The following is a 15,125-nucleotide window of genomic DNA, read 5'->3' on the forward strand; positions in this document are numbered from 1 at the left end:
GGTGATTATGATGATTATGATGATGATGATGATAATGATGATGATTACGATGACGACGATGATGATGATGACGAGGATTATGCTGAGGATGATAATGATGATGATTGTGATGATGCTGATGGAGGCGATGATGATCATTATAATGATGATTATGATGATGATGATGATGATTATGATGATGATAATGAGGATGACGACGTTGATGATGATGGCGACCATGATTATGATTATGTTGATGATAACAATGATGATGAAGATGGTGATAATAATGATGATTGTGATGATGATGATGATGATGATGTGGATGATGATGAGGATGATGATGCTAATGATGATGACGATGATTATCATGATGATTATGATGATGATGATGATGATGATTATGACGATATTATTATGATGATGATGACGATGATGATGATTATGATGATGATGGTGTTGGCAATGAGGGTGATGATGATGATGGAGAGGATAAGTTTGATGATGAAGGCAATGATGATGATGATGGCGATGATGATGAAGGCGATGAATGTGATGATGATAGTGATGATGATTATGTTAATGATGTAGGTGGTGGCAAGGATGATGATGACGATGATGTTGATGATGATAATAGCGATGATAATGGTGCGGCTGAATTTGATGGTGATGATGATGACGATGGCATTTCGTCTGAAAGCCAAAACAATTAGGTGTTTAATGTAAATTAGTCAATGTTTCTATCTTTTACTCTCAGCTGTCGTCTTGAAGCCGTGGAGCTCTTGCTATCTCGGGGCAGCGAGGTGAATGGGAAGAGCAAGGATGGCTGGACTCCTCTCCATTTTGCTGCAATCTCATCTCCGGAATGGACAGATGGTGTGAGAGCATTGTTGCAACACAGCTCTGTTGAGGTTAGTGACTATATATATGTGTGTGCGTATGTGTATGTGTGTGTACTTATATATATGTATATATATATATATATATGTATGTATATATATATATATATATATATATATATATATATATATATATATATATATATATATATATATATATATATATATATATATATACACACAAATAAAATGTATGGATGTATATATAGCATAAATTGTGGTGTGCATATGTTAGTGTTTCTCTTCATTCATATTATATTCCGAAATAATCCGAATCTTCTCAAAAAGGTTTTTCTCTAAATTTTCCTAACAACTTTGTAAAATTATGAGGAAACAAAATCTACTCCTGCGAATTTTTTACTTAACTCTTCTCCCGACCTATGGGGCACACTTATATAGGTACGTATATATAATCGTATATATAATGTATACATGCCTATAAGATATAATATATATATATATATATTTATATATATATATGTATATACACATATATATATATAAGAATACACACACACACACACACACACACACACACACACACACATATATACTTCCTGAGCCCCCTTAATTTTTCCCCCATAACTTTCTGGTGTTTCCTATTTTTTAATGAAAATCATTGATTTTCGATGACTATTATGTTGAGAAAACGGAAGCATTTGATGAGTTTCAAACCAATCCCAACTCCAGACATAATTGTTGATTAAGACATGGATAGGGATGGATTTTCAGAAAATTTCATTAAGAAATATTTATTTTAAAAAGCTTCATGAGGAACATTCATATATATATAGGCACAGGAGTGGTTGTGTGGTTAGTAGCTTGCTTACAAACCACATGGTTCCATAAGAAATCGGTTTCTCGATTTTTTACACTCATCGATTGTTTTTTCTTTTTTTTCGTGTAACCTCACTTTGCCCATGGGTTGAGAACCCTTCCAGCAAGGAAAATAGAACGTCCAAAATGGCTCCTGATCCTCTGTGTAAAAAAGGGTTATGTTCAGATCACAACTAAGTTTATATATATGGGCAAAACACACACACACAAACATATACGTACATACACCTATTGTATACATGTTTTTGCACGCCTTTGCCCCTGCCACTGTCCCACCACCACCTCCTACCCGAGTAATACCATCAATTAAAGCAAATTTGGCACCCGGAAGTAAGTTTTGTAACAGGAATAGAGAAGCCTACCTTCTCCCGCAGAGATGTGAAAGTCATACCTCTCCTGGTCAAACTAAAGCGTTTGACCCGGTCATAAAACAAACCAAAAAATAGTGTAATAGGTGTAAAATAACTTCCTCTAAACGAATATTACCCAAAAAATGCGCGCTCGCGAAAGGGAGTGGGGGAGAGGCCTCGGAATTTCACATCGTCAATGTTACGTGTCTGCCCCGGGCACAAAAACAAAAAAATAGTATAATAGGTGTAAAACAACTTGTTCTGAACGATTATCAAGAACACACACAAAGAAAAGGCCATAGGCCTCTCCTCCCACGCTCCTTTCGTCGCGAGAGCACATTTTTTTTGGTCATATTCGCTTAGAGGAAGTTGTTTTACACATATCACTATTTTTTTGTTTATTTTTATGACCGGGTCAAAGGCTTTAGGTTAACCCCTCTCCTTTCGAAAACATGAACAGTTTCGAAACATTGTTCACAAAATAATAGCTGATCGTTTGCGAAGGAGCTTGTCTACAGTCAACACGTAGGTCTTTTGCTCTGGTAACCTCTGCTCTCTCCCATGTTCACGCACGCCCAGCTATATATCGCTATGATTAGAACAACGGATTCAGCTAATTAGGAAATTAGTTGTGGAGAAACGGAGAATATCGTTTCTGTTGCCCGTATATATATATATAGGCGCAACACACACACACACACAAACATTACATATCTGTGTCTTTTACGCATACATGCTCGCGTGTGTGTATGCGTGACTGAAGCCATTCACACATACAAACATACATAACAACACCTGTCTGTCTGTTATTGCCAGTAAAAAGACGAAATTATAAAAATCTCCCTCTCTCTATCTCTATCTCTCTCCCTCCCTCTCTTTACACCGTCGCTAGGAGGGGACTTAACTCATGTTTGCTTTGTAAACAATGGTAGCTTTCGCCATCTTAAAAATTTAGAAGTTATGGCTCAAAATTATTTACCGTTATTTGCGGGTGTCTCGGGGGAAAATAATTTGACGAAATTACAGCTGGGATCGTGACTAATGTCCTCCTAAAATTTGAGCGGCATGCGTGTTAATTTGTGGATATGCATAAATTACAAAAACGTACACACACATTTGCCTTATATATATACAGATATATATATATGTCCATATATATATATATATATATATATATATATATATATATATATATATGTCCATATCTCTCTCTCTCTCTCTCTCTTTTTCTCTCTCTCTCTATCTCTCTCTCTCTCTCTCTCTCTATATATATATATATATATATACATGTATGTGCGTGTGTGTGTGTGTTATGTGTGTCTGTGTGTACGTTCGTGTGTTTGTGTGTCTGTGTTTGTCCCCCAACATCGCTTGACAACCGATGCTGGTGTGTTTACGTCCCCATTACCTAGCGGTTCTGCAAAATAACCGATAAAATAAGTACTATGCTTCCAGGGGTCGATTTGCTTGACTAACGACAGTGCCCCAGCATGGCCACAGTCACATGACTGAAACAAATGAAAGAATAAAAGAACAAATGTAACTATGAACACACACACACGCGAACACACATATATACACACACACACGCATTTTGCTGCTCTATGTGTTTATTCATTGAGTTATTCATCCTATATGCGTGTGTATAAATATATTTATACGTACATATGTATGTGTGTATACACGTATGTGTATATAGAATAGAAATCTCTATTACCTACTCCCCACCCCAATCATTCCACCTGTTTAATTAATTTCATTCCTTCTCTTCTCTTTTTCTTTGAGTTTTTCTTTTAATTCTTCACCACCCGACTCCCCTTTTCAGACACCATTTTTAATGTTTTTATTCTTTTCTTTTTCAGGTGAATCCTCGAGATGTAGATGGTCAAACACCGCTGCACCGGGCCTGTTCGCGGGGACACTTGCACACTGTCGACATGTTGTTGGGTCACAATGGCATTGATGCCACTGTTGTGAACAACGATGGAGACACACCACTGCATGTGGCAGTTCGGGGGTAAGTACCCTTTGAATCTGGAATATCCAAATCTATTTCTTTTATGTTTTCAATAATGTTTGTTTCTTTTTCATTCAGTCATTCATGTCATAATCCCACCATGGGGTCATTGTCTTTCTTCTCTCTTTCGCACTGAAATAACACTGTAATCTGCTTCATTAATTAATCATCACCATAATTGTTATTGTTGTTGCCTGACTGGACACTTTACTTCATCTCGTTCTCCATTTCCTCAACGTCACAGGTTCAAATCCTCTCTCTTCTCCCTTTCATCCCGTCTAGAACTACTTTCTCTCTCTCTCTCTCTCTCTCTCTCTCTCTTCTTCCTCACTCTCTCTCCTTTGTAGTTTCCCTATTTACCCAGACCCTGGGCTAAATACAGAATCATCCCCTTACAGTATTTGCATTTGTGTCTTTTATGTTCCACGTTCAAATCCTACCAGAATATTTACTATCACTCTGGGGTCAATATAATCTGTACCAGTAATATCCAGGGGTTACTTTAATAAACTGTCTTCCCTCTTTTCTCCTTTTCTTGTTTCTTATTACTTTTGAAGAAAATAAGTTGTGTTATTTTATTTACGTTCAGAGTTCAAATCCTGCCAAGGTCAACTTCTTCCACCTTTTCAAGGTTGATAAAATACAATACCAGTCATGTACTGGGGTTCATATGATTACCTGTAGCCCTTCTTTCCTTCCTTAATTTCATGTTTATATAAACTGTCAGAATTCTTAGCAGTATTTTTCCTGTTTTTACATTTCTGGATTTACTCAGGTGTGTATATATCATTGTTCTACTGTGTAGAGTGTGTATTAAATAAATATATGTGCGTGTGAGTATGTGTGTAATAATTGCTGTAATTAAGTTACTGTGACCTAATTACATTTGTTTTCTTTAATGACCTAATAACTATTATCACAAGCTCTGTGATGTTTTTTTTTCATGCTTTTCTTTTCTCATCCATTACTTTCAGGCGAAAGTATAAAGTGGTGTGTCTGATGCTGAACCAGGTTAGTTAATAAATACATATTATATACACTCTCCAGCACTTTATTGATGTATATAATATAAATATTATCAAGATACCAGTGAAATAATGGGGATAGATTTATCACATGTACTACAAAACCCTTGTGTTTGTGGAGGAATTGTATATTGATCATGTTGATGTTGATATTAGCGGTGTGGACAGTCCAATTGACCACCCCCGTGATAATAATACCTTTAGTGGTCAAATGAACCAAAATATAAGAGATATCATATATATATATATGTATATATAAATTAATTGTTTTAGACATTTGCCTGCGGCCATGCTGGGGCATCATCGAATTTTTAGTCAAATGTATCGATCCCAGTACTTTTTTTATTTTAAGCATATCACTTATCCTCTCAGGCTCTTTGCTGAACCACTACACACACACACACACACTCACACACACATACGCACACATACATAGGCACACACATAGACACACACATAGACACACACATAGGCACACACATAGATTTTGTTCAGCCTTAGGTAAGAGTAGAATATACTTGCCTGAGTTTCCATGCAGAGGGATTCAACGTAGAACCGTGTATGGTTGGGAAAAAAGCTCCTTACACTACAACCATGTATATATGGATGTGGGTGTATCTATTTCTATCTATCTATCTATCTATCTATCTATCTATCTATCTATCTATCTATCTATCTATCTATCTATCTATCTATCTATCTATTTATCTATCTATCTATCTATCTATCTATCTATCTATCTATCTATCTATCTATCTATCTATCTATCTATCTATCTGTCTGTCTGTCTCTCTATCTCTCTCCTTGTCTATCTATGTATGTATCTATTTATCTATCTATCTATTTATCTATCTAGCAATCAATCTATCTATCTATCTATCTATCTATCTATCTATCTATCTATCTATCTATCTATCTATCTATCTATCTATCTAGCAATCTATCTGTCTGTCAGTCTGTCTGTCGGTCTGTCTGTCTCTCTATCTATGTATATATATATACATATATATATATATATATATATATATATATATATATATATATATATACCCACAGGCAATCAACACCATCGTACTTGCTTGGCACTCAGATAGATTTTATTGAGGCAGAATTTCTGCAGCTGGATGATCTCCCTATCGCCAACCTTCTCTTCTTTTCAAGGAAGCTAACATTTACCAAGAACTAGACATGTTCCCGCAGAATGTTGGGAATAAGAGACCCTGCTTATATGACTGTGGCACTCATTTAGAACTATCACACAGACGTCAAGACAAAAACACACTCACACACACACACACACACACACACACACAACACATACATTCATATATGTTAGCACACAAGAAGTTATAATAAAAGATGCTTATCCAAGCCTCTGTGTGTGTGCGTATATATCTGTATTGACACATACATACACACACACACACACACACACACACACACACATATATATATATATATATATATATATATTAGCATTAAAGACCCGTCGTTGCCGGGTCATAGTGCTAGTGCATGTATATATGTGTATATATATGTGTACATATTACATGTACATCTATATATATACATCTACACATAAAATACAAAATACAAAGTTATATCTTGATATCGCTAGTGATAACAATACTGAACATATATAACAGACTGGAATTGTAAGCCAGTCTCTTGCAATTTCGATCAATTGTATCTTGTCCTCCCTCTTGTATAGAAGTGTGGCTACAATCCAGCCTACCTCTACTTTTGGGGGTACATTTTAAATTTTTATCCGGGACGTCCCACGTCCCAGATATAAAGGTAAAAGTAAAATATCTCCTCTTTGCAAGTTCGAGTCGAGTACTCCCTTGCACGGTCCGTTGACTCGAACCTTGCTTCTATTGTGGCGAATTTACCGCCTCTGATTAGATATCTTTCATAGTCGTACCAAGACACTTTCCTCCATGTGTTCAAATCTTCTTTTTTCTCTACATTGTATACTTTATAGACAATAGTCTTTTCTTTAATTTAATTTTTTATTATCCATATTCCATTTCTGCACGCTAATTTTTTAAAAATTTATTCTCATTCATGTGAAACCACTTATTCAAGTTCAAGTCATTGATGCAACTTTATACCAATTGCTATTTTTACTTTTTTTTATGTTACGATTATATTATGCTTTAGTTTGATTTTAATTATTACTTACTACATATAATTCAATTGTTATTATTATTTTTATTGCTAAAGTGAAAGTACCTGATATAAAATAGAGAAATATTTTTCTTACACTTTTAACTAGTAATACTGAAATAGTGGGGAAGATATGATATTGCTATGGACTCGCTCTAGGCAAGAAGTTGAACATTTTTTTGCCCATGAAACTACATGGATCCTAAGTAAAGCATGTGTAAATTTTGAATGAAATTGGTTGTGTAGTTCTCAAGTTTTAGGGAATCGTAGTGGAGAAGATATGATATTGCTGTGGGCTCGCCCTAGGCAAAAAGTTAAAACTTTTTTGCCGATGACACTCCCCGGACACTAAGTAAGGCATGTGTAAAATTTGAATGAAATTGGTTGTGTAGTTCTCAAGTTTTAGGGAAACACACAGACACACAGACATACACAGACACACATTCTCAGTTTTATATATATAAAGATATATATCTGTGTGTGTGTGTCTATGCATAGGAATCTGTATATATTTATAAACACACCCACCCACCCACACACACCACACACACACACACACACACATACACACACATATATATACATATAAAGTAAGAAATGATAAGATGAATATATTTCTTTCACCAGTTACATCGTTTCACAGAAATCTTTGTGTATGATAAATCCTTTTACATGTCTGCATTAGTGTATAGGTTATAAATCATACAGTGCCATCGTACAATTTACAAAGTAAAACAGGTATAAATGACAAGCACCTCAGTTCATAGAATATCATGTTTACATCCATTCTTCAATGCAATATACATATACAAGAACAGAATTTTATTTTCAAAATATTAATGTATGGAAGACAATAATTTACAAAACAGTTATTTATAGAAGAGAGAAGGAGATTTAGTAAGATATCAAAAAGGAAGCAGTAAATATACATACATGCATATACACTTATATATATATATATATATATATATATATATATATATATACATACACATATACATATATATGAATGTATATTAAAAAGTGTGGTGGTTTATGGGATTACCTGGGTTTCCCATTCATAAAGGGTTTAGCTTTGTACCGTATCGTAAGACCCCCAAAACCTATTGGCCTAAGAACTCTTCAAAATATGGAAGGGGAAAAGCCTTGGATTTACGTTTTCTGCAAACTATCCTTTTCAGCTCCCTAGCAAGAGATTATCCCAGTGACCATGTGGTTTCCGTTAAATATCTCACCATTGAAGCGTTTCTACATATTTACTGAAACCACGGGTCTCCCATAAATATGAAAGAATTTGACCTTGGATACTCCAGCAATAACATCCCCACGTCATCCAACGAACTATACACCCTTATGCAGCTGGAAAAGCTATTGGACGTGATTAGGCGTATGAGGTGAAGGGCTTTTCTACCCTCCATATTTTGGTGTCTAATGATACGCCATGAAGCTAAATCCTTTTTGGGTCGGAAACCAAGGGTAATCCCGGAAACCGGCCTTCCCTGGTTTTAAAATATACACTGCTCTACATCTTAGAGTGTGCTTCTTCTCTGGATTTATCTTTTCTACAAACAAAACAAATATATACGTAAGTATGTCATTATTCAGTTTATTTCAAAGTATTTTATTTTTCACTTTATGTCAACATCGGCTGAACAGCTAATTCCCACAACTGTGAACAGTTTCTCTATATATGTATGTATGTATGTATGTATGTATGTATGTATGTATGTATGTATGTATGTATGTATGTATGTATGCATGCAAGCATGCATGCATGCATGCATGAATGTATGTGTATATGTATGCATGCATGCCTGCACGCACGCACGCACAAACACACACACACGTTGTGATATAATTGTCACTTAGTCTACCTCAGAAATTTCACGGTTTTTTGAGTTTTATTAAAAATGGGGGATTGGGAAATGAAGTATTGACCCATTTTGCATCGGACCCTTGTGGGTTGGATACTGTATAATTGGATGCGTTGCATCCTCCGGTGCAGATGCATCTCATCTGGTGTCTTGTTTTACAGAAGAAACCTTACTAAATTTTCTCGGTTTCGCTTGGCATGTTGTTGCCAGGAGGTTGTTGGCTATAATGCTATAATCCAAGAACCTACTGACAACAACAACATACCAAGCAACACCGAGAACTCTCCCACTCGCAAGGAATCGATGCAACATGAGTCAAACCAATCGTTGTGATGAATAAATTTTCTTGTGAACTTCATTTTACATATTCCTCATTCAACATATATATTTATATATCCAACAGTAATGTATATAAATCTCTCTCTCTCTCTCTCTCTCTCTCTCTCTCTCTCTCCCTATATATATATATATATATATATATATATATATATATATATATGTGTGTGTCTCTGTATGTGTGTGTGCACGCGCAATAATTTCATGGTGGTGGACACTAACCACCTCAACAGTTTTATGAACCTCTTATTAATTATAGCAACATCAAAAGTATACTTTAGAAATTTTAATTGTTCTTTACTAGTCTTGATCTGTTAATCATGTGTTCACTCGTGTTCAGCTCCCCTAAAACTTACTATAGTTAGGAATACAGGTAGATTAAGCTGAAACATTCTATTTAGGACATCTTTATCCTGTCTAGAACACATTCTCATAGCAACATTTAGAGGATCTTACGAAGGTTGATTTTACGGACAAACACCAAATGTACATGATCAGTTTGATCAAGTATACAGTAGAAGACAATAATGACACATTGATATCCATCCTGATTTTCATGTAAATTTTCATTTTCTATTTTTACTTCCACAAAGGGTTCAGTTCAGTTGGATATTCAAAACAAAAAGAAAATGACACCATTGCTTGAAGCCGTTTCCCGGGGTCACCTCGGAATGACGCACAAGCTAATAGCACTGGGTGCAAACATAAATGCTGTTGATGGTGATGGTAACAGCTGTTTGCACCTTGCTGTGAAAAGAAAAGTGTTTAATTCCGAGGGTGCACCCATGGATTCACTAAATGAAGTAAGTTTTTAAATTGTCTGCGTATATATATATATATATATATATATATATATATATATATATATATATATATATATATATGTGTGTGTCTGTGTGTGTGTGTGTATGTGTGTGTGTGTGTCTGTGTGAATTTGTGTATTTGTGAGTCTTTGTGTGAGTGTGAGAGAGAGACAGACAGACAAGCTTAGCTTGTCATGTATCAATTCTCCCTTATCAACCCCATCCTCCGTTACCATTCCATGATCCAGTCTCTCCTTATGACCCGAGTGATATTATTTAACAAACAATATTCCATCTCCTTTCACTCTCGAAGATGTTGTCTCATCACGGCCGAGAGGTGACCCATCTCGGTTGTTGGCCATATAAACACAGCCATCACAATGTGACGGAGAAGTGGCCTATTTAATAGAGGAGATATTATTCTCAATTAACAATGATGCAGGATAGAAGAGATGTCTGAGCTTTATAGTGCTAGTGCCATGGTAAATACATCCAGTCCATTCTATGAAGAATTCTGAGTGAAACTGCTCTCTATCCTACTTCTTGTACACGACATGAATCCACTGACTTCTTGTGGACATGTCATAAGAATGTTCAATGTTAGACACTAGAGAATGAATACAATAAATCATGGTCCTTAATGAGATTTCCTGTATTTAAGTTCTGTACTTAGGCACACACACACTCATACACACACACATACACACTCACACAGACAAACACACACAAGTAGTATTTTGAGTTTGAGTATATATCCTGTAAAATGCTGTTTAAAGCCCGTTTACTGTATTTGGCTATCTGATGTCATCAACAGTATGGACTTCAATACTACTGGACTTTTTGCTGTCATCTCATACTCTTTACTCTCTTTACTCTTTTACTTGTTTCAGTCATTTGACTGCGGCCATGCTGGAGCACCGCCTTCAGTCGAGCAAATCGACCCCGGGACTTTTTCTTTGTAAGCCCAGTACTTATTCTATCGGTCTCTTTTGCCGAACCGCTAAGTGACGGGGACGTAAACACATCAGCATCGGTTGTCAAGCAATGCTAGGGAGACAAACACAGACACACAAACACACACACACACATACATATATATAATATATACATATATACGACAGGCTTCTTTCAGTTTCCGTCTACCAAATCCACTCACAAGGCATTGGTTGGCCCGGGGCTATAGCAGAAGACACTTGCCCAAGATGCCACGCAGTGGGACTGAACCCGGAACCATGTGGTTGGTTAGCAAGCTACTTACCACACAGCCACTCCCGCGCCATGAAGCAGTTTTTTATAATTCTTATATTTTTCAAAATTAAGATAAACGAAGTACTTTTTCTGTTAATCTAAAACAATCCTCCTTCATCTTCTACAATGCTCTTCCATCTATCTGGTAGACTTGCAAGTCACCTCTTCCAAAATTCACTTGACCGTGATAAAAATACTCCTCCATTACTCTTCTGGCAGACACTAATTCCTGCTTCCTTTACTTTACCGTCATCATTCAAAGATGCTTCTTGCTTAATTATGGAAACATTATTGATATGTTTGGTTATGTCTGTGTGGTATTGATTTTGTTATGTTATAGGTGTTTTTGTTTCTGATATAACTTATGTTCTTTCTTCTCATGTTGTGTTATATTTATATATACAATATTCTTTCTTATGGCCACATGATCGCCTTTATCAAGCCAATTATATAGATAGGTTCTTGTTGGTTTGTTCTTCCTATATTTGACATTTCTATTGAATATATTGTGATATTTGTGTTTGACAAGTAAATATTTACTCATTAATTATCAATAAGCTTCATGTTAATCAATACGGTTTGTCCTGCTCAATGTAATGACAATATATTTAGAGGGTGTCTCAGTGTTGAAAATAAAGTAAAAACATGAAAATTGGAAATGGACTCAATTAAGGATTATGTAAGAACTCAATACTTTGTAATTAGTGGACAAACAACCTATGAGTAAATTTAGATGAACTTTTGTGTAATTAGGGGCATTTGATTTGAATATTTGTGTAATATTCTCATCATTTTATATTTCATTATTTGTAGTGCTGCACTGCCCTTAACCTGAACATGGACGAAAGGCTCTCTGGTGTAGTGGTCGCGAGATATCTCGCCAGCCAGGGAGCTGACTTCCACCATAAAAACAACAACAATAACACACCATTGGACCTCATTAAGGACCCAAATTTGAAAAAAAATTAGAAGCATTTTTACCACCACAGTAAGTATTTCCTGGCAATGGAACAGATAAACCAGTACATTTTCTATTTTGTATATAATCATATTATATGTTTATTTCGTTTCAATTCTACGATATACATTATACTGTCGCTAGTGTTTTTGTCATGGGCCACACAATAAACAATATGCAGTTGTCAGGAGATCAAAGAAAGAAAATGATTTTGATTACATTCACATGATTCGTAGTGTTGCCAGTTATACTTCACTGTCCACCCCCACCTACCCCTCTTCATTCCCTGTTTTAAAGATGTGTGATCAATACGAAAATATAGATCTAAATAATGAAGTGAATGAATTCCATTTTGAAACTGTTACTTAGAATAAAGTGGAATTTATCTGTCTACCAACATCTTTTTCTCACTCTTCTATGTCCGAATCAGTCAATATTAAGAATGATTTCATAAAAAAATAATCTACAAACACACCAACAGTGTATATATTATATTTCTGCAAATACTGATGGAATATTGCCACATATCTTCATAGAAAAAAAAAGCTGTCAGGAAACGTAAATAATTCAAGTAACACATATACCATTACTAAGTGTTTTATTCGCCTTTCACTCCCGTATTTTATAAGATTTGGCAATTTCTTTGCCATACATCTCTCTGTATTAGCTACTTAAGAAGCAGACACATTTCCCCCTTAGTGAATATACAAAACTTTCTTTGTCTGTTGAAATTCAAATATTACTCTTTTACTTGTTTCAGTCATTTGACTGCGGCCATGCTGGAGCACTGCCTTTAGTCGAAAAAAATCGACCCCAGAATTTATTCTTTGTAAGCCTAGTACTTATTTGCCGAAACGCTAGATTACGGGAATGTAAACCCACCATCATCGGTTGTGAAGCGATGGTGGAGGGACAAACACAGACAGACAAATAGACACACAAACACACACACACATATATATATGCGACGGGCTTCTTTCCGTTTCCCTCTACCAAATCTACTTAAAAAGCATTGGTCAGTCCGAAGCTATAGTAGAAGTCACTTGCCTAAAGTGCTACACTGTGGGACTGAACCCAGAATCATGTGGTTGGTAAGCAAGCTACTTACCACACATCTACTCCTGCACCTATTGTTCATAGATATTGATTTTTGGACTGTATAAATATAGTTCTGTTTTCTTCAATTGACAAGCCTCAGAAGATTTTCTCTACTTTTACAAATGATCGTTTATGTGAATGTTTTAATAATAATATAATGTCTATAGAGCGCAGATGAAGTTAGTGGAAAGGGGAAAAATAGGGGACAGAAAACTGCAATTAGCCAAAGAGAGGCAGCAATAGAAGCTAGAAGTAGATGCACGATACATATAATAAAACAACCTGAAAGGAGGGAAACAGTAAAAGAGTTATATCCAAGAAAGAAGACATAGGTACACCAGGAAGAGTGTTAGGGAATTTCAGGAAATATGAAAGTTTTGAAGAATGCAGTGTCCTGATAGCTAACAAGAGATATCAGTTTATTTCATGCTTCAAAAATTCTGAACAGCGAAAAATATTTCTGAAAGTCATGGGTGCTGCACTGCTTTTCTCTTTGTTATAAGCATGTCTGCTGGTGTTAGAGAAATTGCTTTCAAAACGATTACCAAATTTGTTGTTGGGAAGATGGTGGATATTCTTGTGGGACTCCACTGAGTCAGCTGTTAGACATCCAAATTTTAATGTACTCAGATGATACCAAAAGAAACAATACATTCAATATATGGTGAGTGACAGAGTGTATTTGCCTAGTTGTACGTAATATTCTAGACAGGATGGGGTTCCAGATTGGCGGTGCATACCGTAAGTTTGGACATACCATTTCCCATACGTAACTTTAAATAGACAACTTGACAAAGTGCAAGACAAAGCGCTTTCAGGGAGATGCTAAGATACTTTCGATCTTTTTGATGACTTTAGGAATGTGAATCATCCGTCAAATGTCCTTCTTGACATTAATCCCGAGGACCAGTTCACAAGTAGACTTCTTAAGTTGGGTGTTGTGGAGGAAATTGGTAAATTCTGAGTTTACCTTCCATAATGTATAGTGGTGCACCTATCTACAACTAGCTTGATTTAGACAGCACCTTGCTGCAAAATGTCCAGATGAGGCTGCAGCAATGATCTATAGCGTAGAGTAACCTGCTTCAGTTTGGCATCAATTAAATTAATACATTTCCAGAAACAACAATGGACTAAAACAGATCCTACCAATCTTCAGATGTGACACTGTAGTATCATTACACTGTGACTACTTCTTGTTCAGCCAGAATGATCGACAGCAGAGATTTATGTATCTTCATATATATAAATATATATATATATATATATATATATATATATATATATATATATATATATATATTTGTATGTATGTATGTATGTATGTATGTATATATATATATATATATATATATATGTATATATATATATATATATATATATATATATATATATATATATATATATATATGTATGTATGTATGTATGTATGTATATATATATGTATATATATATATATATATATATATATATATATATATATATATATATATATATATATATATATATATATATATATATATGAAAAAACA

At 35.2% G+C, this 15,125-nt stretch overlaps 1 protein-coding gene across 4 annotated transcripts in view; it reads left to right on the forward strand.

The window, feature by feature from the left end:
• The window catches only part of LOC115231471 (serine/threonine-protein phosphatase 6 regulatory ankyrin repeat subunit B), a 53,339-nt gene that overhangs the window by 24,083 nt on the left and 14,131 nt on the right, over positions 1–15,125 (forward strand). For 3 of the 4 annotated variants that reach the window (XM_036500095.1, XM_029801488.2, XM_036500096.1), the window contains exons 4-8: positions 737–890; positions 3,928–4,082; positions 5,057–5,093; positions 10,080–10,289; positions 12,351–12,525. In XM_036500095.1, the coding sequence (XP_036355988.1) occupies positions 737–890; positions 3,928–4,082; positions 5,057–5,093; positions 10,080–10,289; positions 12,351–12,506 (712 nt within the window). In that variant the 3' untranslated portion in view covers positions 12,507–12,525. Of the gene's footprint in view, positions 1–736; positions 891–3,927; positions 4,083–5,056; positions 5,094–10,079; positions 10,317–12,350; positions 12,526–15,125 lie in introns of those variants that run through there. The other variant, XM_036500097.1, reaches the window with a different exon arrangement.

Source organism: Octopus sinensis, unplaced genomic scaffold (genome assembly GCF_006345805.1).
Source record: "Octopus sinensis unplaced genomic scaffold, ASM634580v1 Contig18587_ERROPOS139327, whole genome shotgun sequence".
In the NCBI taxonomy this organism is placed as follows: Eukaryota; Metazoa; Mollusca; class Cephalopoda; order Octopoda; family Octopodidae; genus Octopus; species Octopus sinensis.